Source organism: Culicoides brevitarsis, chromosome 1, assembly GCF_036172545.1.
Source record: "Culicoides brevitarsis isolate CSIRO-B50_1 chromosome 1, AGI_CSIRO_Cbre_v1, whole genome shotgun sequence".
In the NCBI taxonomy this organism is placed as follows: Eukaryota; Metazoa; Arthropoda; class Insecta; order Diptera; family Ceratopogonidae; genus Culicoides; species Culicoides brevitarsis.
The window spans coordinates 36302103-36322039 of NC_087085.1; the positions used below are offsets into that span (position 1 = coordinate 36302103).

Genomic DNA, 19937 nt, shown 5'->3' on the forward strand with positions numbered 1-19937 from the left:
TCTTTTGGGACCAACATTTTAATTTTTTTAAACAATGAGACGCTATGAGTTAAAAAATATTTTATTTTTCACATAAAAAAAAATCAAATAAATTTAATGTTTCCAATAATCATCACTTGGCGGGAAAAAATCGACTCCATTTGCATTTTTTATAAAAACTAAAATTTAAAAAAAAATATTTGATTATTTAAAAAAAAAAAATTTTTGAATTTTAACTCACTTTGATTTCCTGTTTCGTAAGCACTATTCTTCCCATTGCCTCCACAAATTTGATGAAAAGCTCCATTGCACCACATATCACAGGCATTATCATGTAACTTTTTGTGAGTTGATGGATTTGGCGGGTAATTACCACAAAAACAATGCTCATGATCTTGAATTCCTGCATACATAAATCCTTCATTTGCGCAAAATGAGATACATTGCTCTATAGTTGCAGGTTGTCCAAACTGAAAATGTCGTCTAAACATTCTTTGGTTTGCGTCGTCTTGAAAGCATCCGAGATATTTTCCGTAAGTACGTTCGTGATTGAAAAAATATGTACGACTATGCTGTCCTGAAAATTTTTTTCATTCATTTTATTTAAATTTATTTAGGCCGCTCCAAATTTTTTTTAAACTTTTTGTCCCATGCCCCATTTCAAAAGCCGAAAATCCAATGGGGCAAAATAAAAAAAAAAGTTAAAAATTTCATCAAAAATCGCCGTTTTTTGGCATATTTTCATGATTTTACAAGAAATTTTCAAAAAAAATTTAAATTTTTTTTAGCTTTTAGCATTGAATATGGTATATTATAAAGAATTTCCTTCTCTAAAAATATTTTTTTAAAAATCAGTGAACTGATGTTTTCAAAATTTTTTTCCAATTTTTTTTTTTGTGAAAAATTATTTTTCAGTTTTTTAGTTGAATTGCACTGAAATCAATTTTAAATAAGAAATTATCAATGAAGGTACTTCAAAAACAACGAAAATAATAATCATCGGTCAAAAATTTATGAATATTTGTCATTTTGTATGAAAAAGTATTTCAAAAATTTTTTTTTTTTTTTGATGCCCCCCCCCCCATTTTGAAAAAAAGTTTTTGGGACAAAAAGTTCGAAATAAATTTGGAGCGGCCTTATTTAATTTTTTATTTTGATTGTTTTTCTATTTTTTTAAAACTTTTTTTTTCTAATTTTTAAAGAATTTTTTTTTTTTTTTCATAAAATTTAATTTACTTTAATCAAACTTTAATTTAAATTTAATTATTATTTTAATTTTTAAGTAAGTTAAATTTTATAAAAATTTAAAAAAAATCATTTTAAAAATTTATAAAAATTTAATTTTCGCAAAATTAAAATATGACTTTCATTTTCATTTATTACCTTGAGATTCCGATGAATTGATATGCAAAGTGCAAAATATGAAAAATACAGCGCAAATTTTTAAATAAAAATTCATTTTTGATAAAGTTAGATGCGAATCGATTGAAATCTGAATACAAACTAAATCGAAGATTCATTGAAAAGTTTATTTATGCAATTTACAAAAACTTGAACTCATGAGCTAATTTCGTAGAATTGAATCAAAGATTATCAGAATGTGTAAATAAGGTTCAAGGATGTTCAAAAAACCCGCATTTACGAGAATTTAGTTTTTTTTTATCAATTCAATGGAAAAACACAGTATCAGCTAACTTCTCAGAATTTAAGATTATAATCTAAATAAGACGAAAATAAAATTCAAGGATGCTCAAAAAAATATTAAAGTGCATTTAAGAGCAAATATTTGATTAGTCTTAATTCAGTTTTCAATCAAATCGCATCAATATGGGATTCAATAACAAATTTTTTGCTGTCTTTTTAATTTTTGTTGCTTTGCATATTGATTCATCAATATCGACTGAAAGTAGTAAGAATTATAAAATATTTTCAACTCGATTAAAAATTACTAAAAAAATTTTTTGTAGTTTAGATATTAATAAAAAAAAATTAATTAAAATAAAAATAAAATTTAAGGTTAAATTTTTAACCTTGTAAAAATTAAAAAAAAAAAATATTAAAAAAAATTTCAAATTTTTTTTTCTTTTCAGATGATTCAAATGCAACTCAAGATACAACAATTTCACAAAATTCAGAGCTTTCTTTTAATAATTCGGATATTGCACCAACTTTTATTACATCGCTCTTTGCAACCCAAAACAAAGAGTATGAATTCCATCATGAGCGTCAATTTCGAAAATATCTCGGATGCTATCAGGACGAGGGTCACAATCGGATGTTCAAACATTACACAGATCTAGGATATCGAGCAACGATAGATATTTGCATTCACTATTGTGCGGGCCTTGGATACGTTTATGCGGGGCTTCAATGGCATAACGAGTGTTTTTGTGGACATATGTTGCCGAAATGGAGACCTTATAGAAAATTGGATGACAATTTGTGCAGTGATGCGTGTAAAGGAGCACCAGATGAAATGTGCGGAGGACCTGGAAGAAATAGTGTTTATGAAACAGGCGTTGAAAGTAAGGATTTTTTTATTTATTTAGTTTTTTTAAATATGTAAATTTTAATTATATTTTTTATTTATTTAATTTTTTAAATATTTAATTTGATTTATTTTTAAATTTAATTTTAAATTATTTTATTATTATTTTTTAATTATTTTTTCGGGTGTTAAATTAGCAATATTTAATATTTTATATTTAATTATTGAAATAAATTAAAAAATTTTTTTTTCTATTTTTAAGGAATTATATTAAATTAATAATAATTTATATTTCTTATTTTTATTTTATTTATTTTATTTTTTTTTATTTATTTCTAATTTTATAAAAAATATTTTATTTATTTTTTTTTAGTTTTTGTCATTAAATATAACGGAGAAAAGGCAGAAATGGAAAAGGAGAATTTTTGGAGATTTTAGATTTTTCCTTAATTTTTTTTTATTTTTAATCAAAATGTAATTTTTTAAGAAAAATTAAATAATTTTTAAAATAAAATGCGCTCAAGTCGTAAAAAATTCTCATTCGATAAAAATTTCACACACACAATCAAACAACAAAAAAAAAAATGAAAAATCCCGTTTTACTGATAAAAACACATCCAATTTTGAGACATTCCGTCGCCAACTGTCTTTGAAGGTGTTTCTGCTTTAATTTGTGTCCCTATTTTTAATTAATTAAAAAATCGAAGAGTGCAGTTAAATTAAATTTTTAATTAAAACAAATAAAAGAATGCGTATTATTTTACGCAAAATACAAAAAAAATGAATAAAAAGATATTTTTGTTGATTTTCTGTTGTGTTTTTTGCTTTGAAGCACGTGGTCAGGTAAGTTTTTCTCTGAATTCATCAAATTTTTATTCTAATTTACGTTTTTTGGGCAGCTTTTTCCAAAATTAAAGCCTGTATCTCCCGCAAAAGGACCTAAAGCGAGTGATCCTATACTAAAAAATGATGTGAGAAATTTTCTAAATATTTTTTTATAAATTTTTCATAATTTTTTTTTTATCAGAAACCTCATATTGTATTGCCGGACCATCTAAAAGACAAAGAAGATGACGATTTTGAGGCTATGAAACAAAAAATTAGTGAAGGTTTCGGTCTAAAAATTGGTCAGGGAAGCTACGATGAAGCTGCTGATCTGCGAACGCAAATCCAGGTTGCTCAAAAAACAAAACCCAACAAAGCGAATTTGGATGTTTTAGGTAAAAAAATATTTTTATCAATTTTTGACACGATTTTTTATGAAATATGTTAAAATTTCCAGGCGGAAGTAAAGTAAAGTCATCCAGCGGCAGCGTTGCAAGCCTTTTCGACGATCCAAGTTTGTCTTCTGTGCATCTTGAGTCGGTTGCCTCGCATCCCGTCGTTCTGCCAGATCATTTGAAGGAACCAGAAGAGCCGAAAAACCCATCGCAAGGCGAACATTTGAACATTGACCAAAAAAGTTTCATGGAAACAGCAATAATTCGCGATAAAATCAAGGAAGCGCAGGAAACTGACACGTACGCTCACACTGCAACCGATTTGGGAGGCAGTCAATCACTTTACGATTCGCCATTTTCACTTGGAGCGACAAAAAGTAACGAAACCACGTCAAAAACTTCGAGTTTTTCCGACAAAAAACTTTTGTTGAACAAAAATATCTTCACGAACCGCGAATTTTACGGCGCAAATGGCGAATTGCTCAAACACGAGGCACTTTTCAACAAATCCAAGAACATCTGGCACGGCAAAGTCGGGCACGGGCAACATTTACGCGATCAATTGGCCCTGACGCAAGTTGCGGTGAACGTGAATTTCATCATTGGCGAAGGTGCCGACATTGAAATGTGGAAAGCGTTTCGAAAATTCAGCAATAAACATGCCTTGACGCTAATTGCGATGACAAACAATGGACTTTTGCTGGTACAGGAGCAAAATGGGCAGTTTGAGGTGTTGCAACACCTGGAAATGCAAGTTCAAACCATTTATGCGGAAGTTTTTGAAAAGTGGGATGACACAACGAGCTCATGGTTGGGCGTTGTGATTGTCTCGACACCCACGGAAATTGTCTGGTACGAGTCAAAGGGGGAACACACCAAGTTGGAGGAAGTTTGGCGATGGAATGTGCACAAAAAAATGCTGCAAGTGAAGTATTTTCGGCATAAAAACACGGATTTGGTACTTTTGGTGAACGATGCGACTCCGTCGTCGGCGGATATTTACGAATTTGATTATTTTTCGAAGAGTTTTTGGATTGCGCAAGTCATTCCGCTCGATTTTCCAAGCACTTCTGTGGGGATTTTGCGGTATGGCGACGGATTTCTCATTTGTCTCCCGCAAAAAGATGACGTTCGAGTGTATGAATATCAAAAAACGACCTTTGATCATGGCAGATTGATTTTTAAGGAGTCGGTTGAAGCTCCGAATGTCACTATGGTAGCGGGATTTACGGTTGGAGGATATACTTATCTCGCGATCGGCGGTTCTTCGTCACGAATTTTGATGTTTACAGGTAAGAAATTTATTTTTATGAGACCAAAAATTTTTTTGAAGTCATTTTTTGACCAATTTCAAGCCTAAAATTGAATAAATATTCATTCTAAAGCTCATTTCTTTAATTTTTACAGGCGATGCGGGTTTCGTCGAGCAAAAAATCGTCGGAGATCAACTCACGAACGTCGTTTTTTGGTTCCCAATTCACGTTCAAACGTATCGCGATGACTTATTGCTGCTCGCGTTGAGAGAAACAGAGTACCACACACACACCACGTTAGATATCAAAGGCGTTGTTTGGAATTTAGACTCATTTCGGGTGACTCCGAACATTCCGTGCTACGACGACGAAGAAGATCTCACGAAAGGCCTCACGTGCATCTTGGATCCGTATCGCAAAGAAGGTTTATGGGGCAGTGGCTTCGTTCAACATCACAATCACCTGACTTTGGTCATTCCGCAGAACGAGGCGCCATCCGCTCTGTACGATTTGTACTACGAAATTGTTCCGGCGCCCGATCCCGTCATCGAGGAACTCGAAAAAATCGAAGAAACGTACGAATTGTTGGCTGACATCGTCGAACATCAAGATCGCGTCGTCGAATTTGCCCTTGAGACGATCAAAAATGCGCTGAATGTCGAAGCAGAAGTAAATTACGTCACGGAAAAATGGGAATTTGCCCATTTGGGAGCACAAAAAGTCGAATTAACGGAAAATGTCGCGTGGAAAAACGATCAAATCCTCTTCGGCACGAAGCCATGGACGAGTCTCGATCAAAAACGTGACTTGACAACGCTCGAGGAATTTTTGGCGAAGAGCGAGGCGGAAGTAGAGCTCGTCACATCGGAAATTTCGTACAACAGACCTCTTCGGTACTCCGACAGTCCATTTTATCCCATAAACGCTGTCAATAACGGGCAATTCCGCATCGAAACTTTGAATGTTTTGCCCACGGAATTTGAGGAAAAAAATTCTTACGACGACTTGAATCGCGAAAAACGTCATTTGGTGGTTGCGGGTCCCGTGGAATTTGAAACGCTCGAAGTGCAAGAGTTGCAAGTTGAAAATATCAACGGAATTCGTGCGAGTGACATAATTTTCGGGGATGATCCAGTAATTGAGCTGAATGGGCCTGTAACGTTCGAAAATGTCGTGTCTGTGGAGCAATTTTTGCTCGGAAACGAAGGAAAAGTCAATGGAATCGATCTTGATCGAGATTTGGTTCACTTTACGAATCCCGTTGGAATTAAAAATCCTCTGAAATTCGAGTTTCTTGAAGCAATTGACGGCGTTGATGCGATGGAAATCAATCCAAAAACGGAAGAAGTGGGAAATCCTCACACGGAAGACAGTCCCAAAGTACTGGAAGTGCAAAAATTAGAGGTTAATGGAAATTTAAACGCAAAAATTGTCAACAATTTGGATTGGAATGAATTTGTTTCGAGTGTTGTTCCGAGAAATTTACCCACGAATATGCCGCAATTGACTGTTAATGGGGTAATTTTATAAAATTTGCTTGAAAAAAATTATTTTAATTAATTTTTATTTGCAGACTGTATTTGTGGATCACTCGAATTTAGACGTCGTTCACTTAAATCAACTGAACTTTGTAAATGATTTGGTTTTTGGCTCCTCGCAGGACAGTTACGTGCAGATTTCGGGCAAGAAAAGTTTCAATAGTGGATTGTGTGAGTATTTTTTTTAAGACATTAAAAATAAACATTTTTAAAATTAAAATTAAAATTAAAATTAAAATTAAAATTAAAATTAAAATTAAAATTAAAATTAAAATTAAAATTAAAATTAAAATTAAAATTAAAATTAAAATTAAAATTAAAATTAAAATTAAAATTAAAATTAAAATTAAAATTAAAATTAAAATTAAAATTAAAATTAAAATTAAAATTAAAATTAAAATTAAAATTAAAATTAAAATTAAAATTAAAATTAAAATTAAAATTAAAATTAAAATTAAAATTAAAATTAAAATTAAAATTAAAATTAAAATTAAAATTAAAATTAAAATTAAAATTAAAATTAAAATTAAAATTAAAATTAAAATTAAAATTAAAATTAAAATTAAAATTAAAATTAAAATTAAAATTAATAAATTAAAATTAAAATTAAAATTAAAATTAAAATTAATAAATTAAAATTAATAAATTAAAATTAATAAATTAAAATTAATAAATTAAAATTAATAAATTAAAATTAATAAATTAAAATTAATAAATTAAAATTAATAAATTAAAATTAATAAATTAAAATTAATAAATTAAAATTAATAAATTAAAATTAATAAATTAAAATTAATAAATTAAAATTAATAAATTAAAATTAATAAATTAAAATTAATAAATTAAAATTAATAAATTAAAATTAATAAATTAAAATTAATAAATTAAAATTAATAAATTAAAATTAATAAATTAAAATTAATAAATTAAAATTAAAATTAATAAATTAAAATTAATAAATTAAAATTAATAAATTAAAATTAATAAATTAAAATTAATAAATTAAAATTAATAACTTAAAATTAATAAATTAAAATTAATAAATTAAAATTAATAAATTAAAATTAATAAATTAAAATTAATAAATTAAAATTAATAAATTAAAATTAATTAAAATTAAAATTAAAAAAATTAAAATTAATAAAAAATTAAAATTAAAAAAATTAAAATTAAAATTAAAATTAAAATTAAAATTAAAATTAAAATTAAAATTAAAATTTAAATTAAAATTAAAATTAAAATTAAAATTAAAATTAAAATTAAAATTAAAATTAAAATTAAAATTAAAATTACCTTAACTTATTTTTAATACTTTTAACAGTTGCTCAACAAATTGACTGCGAAACCTTGGATGGAATTGTCACAACGGAAGTCATCACATTGGGCGATTACCAAAAAATTCCCGGAAGATCTGTTTTCAGCAGTCTTGAAGTTTCAGACGACTTAGAAGTAATTTTTAAAAATTAAATTCCTCCATCTCAATATTAAAATTTTCATTTTTTTAGGTCAACGGCAAAATCCAAGGCGAAAAACTAGACGACTTTGAGGAAAATCTCACGTTAGAACAATCTCGTGTCGTCGATGCCTCCACAATTTTCGTCAATTTACGCGTTGAGGGACCCATCAAAATTCGCGATACCTTCAACGACAAAACCATCGACGAGGCATTGGGAAATGTGATTTACACTGATAACGGAACTGTCGTCGTCAACTCGTACAAACACTTCAAAAAATGCGATTTCGAGGAAGGCATCAACATTAGATCGGGTCTCGTGAACGAAATTGACACGAAAAACATTGTCACGAAGAGCACGGAGCAATATTTGAGTTTGAACCATTTGACGGGCGACGTTCTCTTCCAAAACTTGGATCTCGATGGATTATTCGACTTTGTGAATGCCACGGAACTCGATATGAACACCGTAAAATTGCATGGCGATCAATATTCCGAAGTTTCGATGTCCGTAAGAAATCCCGTGCATGCCAAATCTCTCAAAATCGAAAAAAATTTGAACGGGTATGCCTTGAACGACTATCATCGTGTCACGGAAGAGCTTCATTTGGCTGGCAAAGTGAGTTTTAACGAACTTTTGATCGATCAGGCGAACGTTGCAGGCGGAATTCACACGAACGGCTTGTTAAACGGCGTAAATTTGAAGATTTTTGACGAAACGCGTCTCTCTTTGACACGCCCGCAGCACATTACAGCTCCAGCCCACTTGAAATATGTCACGATTCATGGAAATTTGAGGAACGAATTGATAAATCAGGTGTCGACGACGTCATTTTCGAATAATGTGTTGAAAGCGCAGTCCGTGCGGAACCTCATGTACTCCGGAGAGATCCTAATTGACAATTTGTATGTCGATAATAACGTTGCAATTAACCGTTTGAATGGCGTTGACCTCAATCACTTGCTCGAAAACGTCGTTTGGCTCGATAGGCCTTGTGTGATCTACGGCGACATGAAATTTCTCGATGGTTTAGAGGTTCACGGGAACGTCAGTTACAACTCCCTGCTCAATGGACATCATTTCGAGAGCTTTTTAGGCGATTTGGTGCTAAAAAATCAAGAAATTCTGTACTGGAAGGGACATAAAGGCTTCTCAAATGGATTTTCAGTGACGTCAAATATCGATACGGAGTACATTAACGACGTAAATGTCCAAAATATCCTCCGGAGAGACGGAAGTGTTGCATGTCAAGGTCATTTGAATGTCATGGGACATGTTGATGTTCGTCATTTGGATGTTAAAGGCACTTTAAATAATAATTCCGTGCATGATCTTGCCTCGAAATACGATTTTGATAGCAAAACCGATCGTCATGTCATCAAAAAAGACGCAAATTTGCATGAAAGTTGCACAATTAATGATTTGGTCGTTAATGGACCCTTTAATTCGATGCGAGATATCACGAGTTACCTCAATTCCATTGTCAGGGACGACAAAAGTTACAATATTTCCGGAAGAAAAACATTCCTGAATCTCGGATTGTTCGATCAAGGCGTCGAAATTTACGAATTGAATAATTTACCGTTGACAGAATTCCTTAAAGACATCGTTCTGGTGAATGCAGCAGAGAAAAATGTCATCAACAGCCTCGTTTCGTTCCATGAACCGGTATTTGCGCCAACGATTCACGTGGAAAATGACATTGCGACGCATAATATCGCGGATTGCAGTCCACAGGAATGGGTTTACAACGGGATTTTAGTCAATGAGCACGAAAGTATCATGAGTAAGTTGATTTTTCCTAAAAATTTTTAAGAAAATTTCAATTTTTAATTTTTTTTTTTAGCTTCTCTTCATTTCAATTCCGAAAATTTGGTGACGCCAGGCATGTTTACGGTGAATTTGAATGGAAAACCAGTAGATGATGTCGTAACATTGCATTCGGCGCAACATTTTTCCTTGCCATTGGCGATCAATGAACTCTATTTGACTGGATCAATTGATGTTGGAGGACTCGTTAATGGCGTAAAATTACCTTTGGAGATGGAAAATACGTTAAAAGTAAGTTTTTTGATATTTTTGACTTTATTCTTTTTTTTTTATACAATTCAATTCATTCATTTTTTTTATTAAAAAATTGCTTTATACATACAAATGTTACTCAAAGGTCTACAAGTCACTCAAAGTCTCGGAAAATTTGACCTTAAGAGAAACATGAAAAAATAAACACAATAAGCGCGATTGATTTCTATATTTTTTTTAAAGAGATGCGGGAAATTGTAAAAAAATTACAAAATTTTAAATCTATCAAATTTTTTGTCTATTTTGAAAATATTTAAATTTCTTGAAATTTTAACGAATAAAAAAATATTTTTTTTATGTTTTTTAATTTTTAAGGAAAATTTTACAAAAATTAATTTTGATTGAAATTTTTAATTATTTTTTCTCAGTTTTGAAGAAATATTTAGATAAAATCAACAAAATTTTAAAAATATTAATAAATATTTAATTATAGAAAACAGTTAAAAAATATAAAATATTGAGCTAAAAATTATGAATCAAGCAATAAAAAATAAAATAAAATTGATACGTATAAAATTTAGAAAAAAATTTTAATGTATGAATTTTTCTAAAATTTTTATATGCAGCAATTTTTATTGAATTTTTGCTTCTTTTATGTTTTTAGTTGTAAAAAAATATTTCGGTTCAATTCCTTTCCGAAAAAAAATATTTTTAAACGATTTACGAATTTTTTGTTGCCTAAATATTTTCAAAATTTTTCTAATGATTTTTTTTTTAAATTTAGAAAATTTAAATTTGAGCAATTTTGAGGAATTTTTTAAATTTTCTGATTTTTAATAATATTTTTATAAATTTAAAAATTAATTTTAAATAAAATTAATTGATTAAAAAATAAATTAAATTAATAAATTTATTAAATTAATTACTTGAAAAACTAATTTAAATTAAAAATAAATTTATTAAAAAATTATTTTAAATTAAATAAAAAAAAAATTAAATTAAAATCATCACTTATTCAATAAGAGTTCAAAAATCAACAAAAAAAAATTAATTAAAATATTTTCAAAATTTTGTTAATTTTTTTATAATTTCCCGCACTTTTCTTACTTTTCAACGTTTAAGAAACCTTTTTATTTTTCCCTTTACACTTGATTGCAAAGCTTTTCTCTCATTTTTTTTTATAATAAATATTTTACATATTTTTACACGTTAAATTTATATTTTTCAATGTTCAAAAATAGTTTAGCGTTCAATTAATTAGATAGATTTTTTTGTAGGGTAATAGTACAAATAGCAATTCAAAAAAAAAAAACAAATTTTAAGAAACGGGAAAAAGTGACTTTGAATCAATTCTCCTTATTTTAAGAACTGATCAAGTCACCATCAAGCACTTTAAAGCTTTTTAAGAATTTTTTCGATTAATCAAGCTCTGCAAAAAGCTTATGCTGCTATTTGTTTGTCCATTTTGTTGCTGTTGTGCCTCCGTCGTCGTCTTTCTTGGTCTCGGCAGCTCAGGCGGCGTTTCGTGCAGTCTTCGCGGTTTCAGGGGAGGCGGCGACGTCACTTCCTGCATCATTGTCGTCGTTGTCGTTGTCTTTATCTCAATTTTCTGCTGGTAAAGTTGCGTCATCGCATGTACCCGATTTCCATTTGTCGATGGAGTTGTCGCGTTACTTGACGATGGCAACGCTCCATTTGCGAAAAATTTCTGAAAAGGCGTCGCAAAGTTGCTGTTACTGCTGCTGTTGTTGGTTATTGTGCTGGCATTACTGCTGCTACTTGACGAAATGTGCGGAGCGACGACGGCGGGAGATGCGGCTTTTGTATCACAGGAATCTGAATTTAGGTAAGTATCGGTCGATCGATGGTGTCGCGGCACGGTATCTTCGCGCGACAACCGACTAGGAATATGTGAGGGAGCATGATGTTGCGGCGAATCGTACGAAAATTGTCGCTGCGGTAACGGACTGAAGCCATTCGAGTAGTTATTTGCGGGAATTGCGGCATTTGCACTCGATGCTTTTCGTCCGCCATTGCATCGGGGACACATTTTGTTGCCTCCGTTCACCACAGACATCTGACTTTGTTGATGGCAATACCGTTTTATCAGTATGGGACTCGTATTTTCCTGCAAATTCTCCACGCTGCTCTTGATATCGCAAATGCAATAGTTGCGACCTGGGGTAATGAGACCTAAGCGTCGTTGTCGTGCGGGCGGCGTTTTTGTCGTACTCGGCGGACTTAAGCTCCGATCAGGACGCGCACTTAAATTTGGGGTCCTATTCAACGGAGCAAACTTAAATTCCGACATATTTCTCGTCATTATCTCAAAATTGGAATTTCCCGAAGAAATTCCGCTCGAAGTCACGGACGACGACGTATTTCCGTTGAGAATTTGCGATGGAGGAAGCGAAAATTTAGGCCTTATCGTGGGAATTGGCGCGAATTCTGTTTTATTCGCTTCGAAACACTGACTTATCGATTGATACCATTTGGCGACGTCAACGGGGGCATTTTCGTAATACGTGATAAAAGGCTCCTGCAGCAGTTGTTGATATTTCGGGCGATCATTGAAATCTTTGGTCAAACATAAATTCACGAAACGATGAAAATCCTCGTGAAAACCCTTGTCAGCGGGCAATCTCGGCGGACTTGATCCCAAAACTTTCGCCAGCACCTCAAATTCCGTTTGGCAGTCCTGATACGGCAAAACTCCCGTCGCCAGCTCAATCAACGTAATCCCCAGAGCCCAAACATCGGCTCGGATGTCGTAATTTCCCTGTTTCGGATCGATGCGTTCGGGTGACATGTACGCCGCACATCCCGCGGAACGAGTTTTCGCCTTTGAATCGACGAGACGACCACTGATGCCGAAATCACAGAGTTTGATGTTGCCCAGCGTGTCAATTAGGATGTTTGAGGGTTTGACATCGCGATGAATGACGCCGTGCTTGTCTTTGAGATATGACAGAGCTTTTACTGTGGCAACCGTGACTTTGCCCAAAATTCGTTCGGGAATCGCTTTGTTGTCTGTGTGTCGCAAAAGACGATCGAAACACGTTGCCATCAGCTCCATGCAAATCCACACTTCCGAGTCGAAAATGAAGCAGCCGAAGCAACGCACGATATACCGGCAATCGTGACTTTTTAGTACGACATCCAGATCCATGGCGATTCGTTTATTTTCTTCGTCGTTGCCGCTGCGACGCATCTGCTTCACTGCCATTGGGGTGCCCGTCGGTAAATGGATCATTTTTTGGACATGCCCACACGTTCCGTACCCAATTTCGCCCTGATCCTGCATATCTTCGCGCTCGCTATGCCATTCCTGGCCGTTTATCGTGAGGATTTTGTTGCGGCCCATGATATTTTTGAACTTTTCCGCATTTTCGCGTTCAGTCTTGCGGATGGGCAACTTGAGCAGCTTGTTTCGCGACATCATCGGTTCAAGGTCACTAATTACCAAGTCGTCTTTTTCTTTTGCGGTTTTTAGGAATTTTTTCGCGTAAAATGTTGCGTCAGTAATTGCTTTACATGTCCACTGCATCCAATGTTGCAGAAAATATTCATTATTTGCGGAGATTATTTTTTATCACTGCAAGGAAAAACAACAAGAAATTACGTGACGAGGGAAAAAATGAGGGAATTTGCGCGAAAACTTACCATGAGTTGCGTTCGAGCAATTTTACAGCATGCGATGTGTTACGAAATTTGTGAAAATAAACTTTTTTCGTTGGATTTGTGAGCTTTTTTGTGGATTTTTTCGAATTTTTTATGAGGAACCTTCCATTTATTTTCCTGCGATGACAGTTTAAACGTCAAATTTTGTTCCCATGTGACAAATTAATTTTCAGTTGCCCAGGAGATAATTTTAATTTGAAATTTTAACCGTTAAATTGCATAACCGATTGATAACCGATAATTTAAAAAATAAACAAATTAATTAATTCAATTATTAATTTAATAAATTTAAATTTTTAATTTTTTTTTTCTAAAATTCACATAATAAAAAATAATTTTTTTTTAATTTCTATTTATTTTTAAATTTTTTATTATTTTTTGTTTTTCTAAATTTTATAATTTTTTAATTTATTTGTTTATGTTAATAAATTTATTTAATTTTTAAATATTATTTTTTAAATTAAATTAACATTAAATTAAATATTTATTCACATTAAATTTTAAAATAATTTATCAACTTTTAATCACATTAAATTTTAAAATAATTTATCAACTATTTAACAAAATAAATTTTTTCCTAAATTTTAATATTTTTATTTTATTTTTTGAATATTCTGAATATTTTGGATATTGAATATTGAATGTACTTAATTTATTTTTTTGTTGGTTTTTTAAATGACAAAAAATATTAAATTTTAATTATTTAATTTATTTTTTTTTAAATAATTTTTAGCTACATTTAAATTTAATAAAATTATTTTTTGAAATTCAAATCAATATTTATTTTTAATGGAATTATCGACCCAATATGATCAGAAATCATCTTTAAAATGAATATTTATTCAATTTTAGGCTTAAAACTGGTCAAAAAATGACTTGCAAAAAAAATCAGAGTTTGACCCTTCAAACTCTGATTTTTTTGTTTCGTCAAATATCGACCCAATATGAACAGAAATGAGCTTTAGAATGAATATTTATTCAATTTTAGGCTTAAAACTGGTCTGACTTGTCAAAAAATGATTTTTTTGTTTCGTCAAATTCGACCCAATATGAAAAAAATCAGAATTTTAGGCTTAAAACTGGTCAAAAAATGACTTGTTAAATTTATCAGCGTTTTTACCTCAAAACGCTGATTTTTTTGTTTCATCAAATATCGACCCAATATGATAAGAAATCAACTTTGGAATGAATATTTATTCAATTTTAGGCTTAAAACTGATCAAAAATGACTTGTTAAATTTATCAGCGTTTGAAATTCCAAAATGAATATTTATTCAATTTTAGGCTTAAAACTGGTCAAAAAATGACTTGTTAAATTTATCAGCGTTTGAACTTCCAAACGCTGATTTTTTTGTTTCGTCAAATATCGACCCAATATGAACAGAAATGAGCTTTAGAATGAATATTTATTCAATTTTAGGCTTAAAACTGGTCAAAAAATGACTTGTAAAAAAAATCAGAGTTTGAACCTCCAAACTCTGATTTTTTTGTTTCGTCAAATATCGACCCAATATGAACAGAAATGAGCTTTAGAATGAATATTTATTCAATTTTAGGCTTTAAACTGGTCAAAAAATGAAAAGAACTATAGAATCAATATTTATTCAATTTTAGGCTTAAAACTGATGAACTTCCAAACGCAATGATTTATATCGACCCAATATGAACAGAAATGAGCTTTAGAATGAATATTTATTCAATTTTAGGCTTAAAACTGGTCAAAAAATGACTTGCAAAAAAAATCAGAGTTTGAACCTCCAAACTCTGATTTTTTTGTTTCATCAAATATCGACCCAATATGATCAAAAATCATCTTTAGAATGAATATTTATTCAATTTTAGGCTAAAAACTGGTCAAAAAATATTTTTTTTGAAAATGAATTTAAATTAATTTTTTTAATTTATTTTTTTTTCAGATTTATGGAGGACAACAACACATAGCAGCCTACAGCACATCATTCGCTTCATTGCGTGTTCTCCAAGACCTCACAGTTGAACACCTAAACGGCTATCCAACAAGCAACATCGCCTTTTTAAACGAAGATCTCTATTTCGACTCACCTTTAGAGTTCAAATCACTCGAAGTGTCTTCATTAAATACCATCGATCACATTTCCGGCGTCGATTTCAACTATTGGTGCGATCACAGTCTCGTCACGGGCCCACTAAATGCTCCTCAAAAAGTTTTCAAGAACTGGACTATCGACAATTTGTATCTTGAGTCACCGATGAGTGGCAATGGCTTACTAAATCACGTCAAAATGGACGAAATTGTGCAAAAAATCGCAAGCAGCAAGAATCAAACAGACGAAAACATCGTCGGAGTAGCTCGAGAATATCAAGATGTGTGTCACAACATCCAAGCAATGTCGGAAAACGCTCGCACTGGCATCTATTTCTTCAAATATTTCGAGCAAAAGTTCGAGTTGCGACCTTTGACGCGGGGAAAACTGCATAACTCGCATCACTTTTCCGTTGGAAATGCACAATTTGTGCTTTTGAACATCGATTGCATGAGCGAAATTTATCAGTGGAATCTCGCGGAGCAGAAATTCGTTCGTTTTGATGAAAATTTGCACACGGGATACGTTTCTGAGGTTTTGGTATTGAAAAATGACTCGTTATTGATCCTTGCGACGCCAAAAGACGGATGTGAAGCGGAAGGAGTTTCTTTATTGAAATTTGTTTCGTTGGGAGAATTAACTTTAGTCCAAAATTTGAAGGAAAAAATCCAAAATTTGCATAAAAAATCGCAAAATAACGCATTTTTCTATGGATTATTGGACAACAGCAAGGTTGTTGAGTACAACGAGGGTCTCCAGCAGGTCGAGGAATGGCTTTTACCGGAAACTGTCACCGAATATCGCTTTTTGCCGCATGAATTGGGTATCGGACTGGCACTTTCCGATGGAAGAACCGTCGTTTCGTTGTCTTCCATGCAAAATGGGGCAAGATTTAGACGTCAAACTGATGAAAATCAGGAAAAATTGAAGTTTTCTCACGTTTTACGAGCAAAAGCAGCTGAAGATTTGCTTCAAACGACGTCTTTACCTTTCGATGAAGGCAATCCAGATAGAAGTCCTGCTTGGAAATACCTTCACAATGAAGCGGATGTCGTAAAAGTCAATCTTGAGCAACACAAACATCAGAATTTGCCTCATTTGAAGTCGCAAGATGAACAATTTTACGAAAATTTATTGAGAAAAGCCGTTTCTGATGTCAACCGAAAATTTTCTGACTTGAAAGAAAAAATTGTAGCGTCTCCTAAAAGTGATTTTTCGTCTAAAAATGAAAATTTAGAGCCTTTTAAAGATTCCTCGGACGATGATCAAGTCTCGTACAGCAAAGAACGCGCCGGAGCTGAACTTCATGAACGCGGAAAAACGTACTCTGAAGAAATTGACCTCGGGGATCACTTCAAATCGACTTTGAGTGAATGGAAAGAAGCCTCTAACGTGCTCAAAGGAGTCCTTCTCACCACTTTGAAGATGGTTGATAAGATCGATGACCTCGTAGGTGACTCACAGAACGCTTCAAGTCCTCAAGAAAGCCTTTCTACCGAAGACGAGACTCAACTTTCAAGCAATTTACGTGAATTTGTCTCGAAATGGAATCAAAAACCTCAAGAAACGACCACGAAAAATGCTGATGACGACTTTGTGAGTCAGGAAAACGATTTAAAAGGGATTATCCAACAACAACTTCCGAATTTTAAGAACTCAGAAGACAGGGAATTCAGTGAAAGCATCAGAAATTTAGTCTCAAAGTGGAATAAAAAAGTTGCGGAATTAAAAACTGCCCTGAATGTCGAACCAATCGTCGCTCAAACGCAAATTCTCGAGGATTTGGTACAAAAAGAGCTGCCAAAATTGACTTCTGCAATGAAAAATAATGAAAAAATTAGTTCTTTGGTGAATGATTGGAACGAAAAAGCAACTTCTTTAAAAGACGCAATCAATTCGTCGCGAGTCAAGGACGAGTTTGAACCATTTTTGACGCAAATGAACGAATTAAAGCCTTTTGTGGACAAACTTGCGTCACTTCCATCATCGGAGGAACGAGAATTTGCCGAACAACTTCTTTCAGCAGTGGCAAAATGGAACGAAGTCACATACAAAGTCAATAATATCTTGAAAAATCCGAAAAAATATCTCGAGGAACAAGGAAAAGTCGATGCCAGAACGAAATTGATGAAGATCCATCAGTTGGAGTTACGGAAGAACCAAAATTAACAACCACGGAAGAGACAAAAGTTGCAGTAACGCAAGAATCAACGACTTTGAGCCCAAAATTCGATAAAGACATGCAAGAACAACTTTCAAAATGGAATCAATTTGCACAAAAATTACCTGAAAAAGTCACAAAACTGCCAAAAATACCGGAAATTGATGAAAAATCGACCGAAGAACCGTCATTACAAGCCACAGAAAGTCTTTTAACGACAAAAACTGAAGAAGCAACTCTCGCAGCTACGGAAAATCTTGAAACAACTCAAGATCCAACACTGTCGATTACGGAACTCACAACTTCTGTCACTACCGAAGAGCCAAAACTCGCAATAACTGAGGCGCAAACCACAAAATCTCCTGTTCTCGTCACAAAATTGCCGCCAAAGGATCAAAAACCCGCTTTTTCGCGCCCGGATGACGTCCAGATGATGCCTGACTTGAAAAAAACTCTTTTTGTTGAGCAAGAAGATTCGTTCGCGACGACTTCTGCACCGGATAATCGCTTTTTCATGAGGGAAACTACGCCAGCGAATGTTGATTCACGCGATTCGACAACCGAACCGACTGTCGCTCAAGCAATGAACGTCGGTGGCGTTCAATTAATGGAAAATTTCTTCTTGCCGGCGAAGAAAAAGGGAGAAATTGTGTTGTTAAATGTCGGAATTGAAGGTCAACAAAGGAAATTGATTGCTGTGTCGTCAGTTGTTAATCGTCGAAGTACTATTCCAACGCAACATGGCGTGATTCAGGTAATTTTTACTTAATTTTTGATCAAAAAAATAATTTTTCTCTATAAAAAATTTAAAAAATATTTTTCAAAAATTTAATTGAATTAAAATTTAATTTTATTAAATTCTTTTAAATTAATTTTTAATTTTTTTTTAATTAAAATTTAATTTTAAATTTAATCTTTTTAATTAAATTTTTATTTTTTTAAAAATATTTTTTATTTTTTAAAAAAATTATTTTTATTTTTTTTTATTTTTTTTTTTTTTAATAATTATTTTATATTATATATTAATTATATTTTTTAATTTAATTAAATTTTTTATTTATTTATTTTTTTTTATAATTATTTTATATACATAATTTTGAATTTAATTTAATTTTATTTATTTTTTAATTTAATTAAATTTTTATTTTTTAGATCTACGAAGACATTTTCGAAGGAAAACTTTTCCAATCGATCCCGTGCTACCAACCCTCGGGACTCTCGGTGATCCATATGAGAGACGAAACTTTATTGACGTTCCTTGAGGGAAATTCGGGCGTTCGTGTCTACGCTTATCGCGGAATTCAAGGATTTGTTCAGCTTTCCAACTTTAATTTGCCCAAAGTCGCTCACAGCATGCAACACGTGAAGTTGCATCAAGAAGTCGATCAAGTTCATGAGTGTGCGAAAGATTTCCTTGCAGTTACTACCGAATCTGACGTTCTTTTCTATCAAGCAAAAACTGAACCGGAAAGTACTTGTGTGGTAAAAGCGAGTTTCAAATGTGATTAAATCGATATTTATTAGAAAAATATTTGAAAAAATTTAAAATAAGGCAGAAAATGTAAAAATTATACATTAGAAAAAATATTTTTTTAAACGAAATTTCATGTAAAAAAATTGTGAAAATTGATGTTTCATGTTGAAAATAAAAATTAATATTTATTGAATGTTTCTTGATAAAAAGTGAGTGTTTTTTTTTATTAAAAAGCTAATAAAAAATTAAAAATATTTTAAATTAATTATTAACATCCGAAAATTCAAATAACATTATGCTGATCTTTAAAAAAAAATTATAAAAATTGTGGCTTAAAAAAATTTTTTAAAATAAATAATAATAAAATATTAAAAAAATAAATTAATAATATCAAAAAATTTGAGAATAAAATTTTATTAAAGAAAAATTTTTTTCAGCTTTAAAAATAATTTAAAAAAAACTGTTTTGTTATAAATTTAAAAAAAATCAACAAGAAAAATTAAAAAAAAAAAATTAAAAAATATATTTCAACCTATGAGGTATAGCTCAAAATTTCTAAAAAAAATTAAATACAAAAAAAAACTTTTTTTTTATAATAAAATAT

General features: G+C 31.5%; 2 protein-coding genes and 1 long non-coding RNA gene across 3 annotated transcripts; 1 reads left to right on the forward strand and 2 right to left on the reverse strand.

The window, feature by feature from the left end:
- Positions 1 to 51: 51 nt before the first annotated feature.
- Positions 52 to 1477, reverse strand: LOC134826974 (uncharacterized). Its single transcript, XR_010161742.1, has 3 exons — positions 1363 to 1477; positions 221 to 556; positions 52 to 158 (listed from the first exon to the last, which is right to left on the reverse strand). It is a non-coding gene; the product is annotated as an uncharacterized LOC134826974 (long non-coding RNA).
- Positions 1478 to 1783: 306 nt separating this feature from the next.
- Positions 1784 to 19528, forward strand: LOC134837752 (uncharacterized). The gene is made up of 14 exons (XM_063853137.1): positions 1784 to 1888; positions 2070 to 2504; positions 2841 to 3310; positions 3367 to 3438; positions 3495 to 3687; positions 3750 to 4979; positions 5095 to 6458; positions 6514 to 6649; positions 7800 to 7927; positions 7984 to 9718; positions 9779 to 9993; positions 15552 to 17840; positions 17873 to 18613; positions 19012 to 19528. Exons 3-14 carry the CDS (start codon positions 3248 to 3250, stop codon positions 19366 to 19368), a joined length of 8523 nt encoding a protein of 2840 aa, XP_063709207.1. The 5' UTR covers positions 1784 to 1888; positions 2070 to 2504; positions 2841 to 3247; the 3' UTR covers positions 19369 to 19528.
- LOC134826923 (dual specificity mitogen-activated protein kinase kinase hemipterous-like) lies at positions 10922 to 13793 on the reverse strand. Its single transcript, XM_063839435.1, has 2 exons — positions 13618 to 13793; positions 10922 to 13549 (listed from the first exon to the last, which is right to left on the reverse strand). Exon 2 carries the CDS (start codon positions 13499 to 13501, stop codon positions 11357 to 11359), a length of 2145 nt encoding a protein of 714 aa, XP_063695505.1. The 5' UTR covers positions 13502 to 13549; positions 13618 to 13793; the 3' UTR covers positions 10922 to 11356.
- Positions 19529 to 19937: the final 409 nt, after the last annotated feature.

Excerpts from the sequence above, each read along its gene's own strand:
- LOC134837752 (XM_063853137.1), top strand. The coding sequence starts at position 3,248 with ATGAATAAAAAGATATTTTTGTTGATTTTCTGTTGTGTTTTTTGCTTT. Across the intron at positions 3,311-3,366 it reads GCTTTGAAGCACGTGGTCAG|CTTTTTCCAAAATTAAAGCC; the intron begins GTAAGTTTTTCT and ends TTTTTTGGGCAG. Across the intron at positions 6,459-6,513 it reads CGCAATTGACTGTTAATGGG|ACTGTATTTGTGGATCACTC; the intron begins GTAATTTTATAA and ends TTTTATTTGCAG.
- LOC134826923 (XM_063839435.1), bottom strand. The coding sequence starts at position 13,501 with ATGCAGTGGACATGTAAAGCAATTACTGACGCAACATTTTACGCGAAA.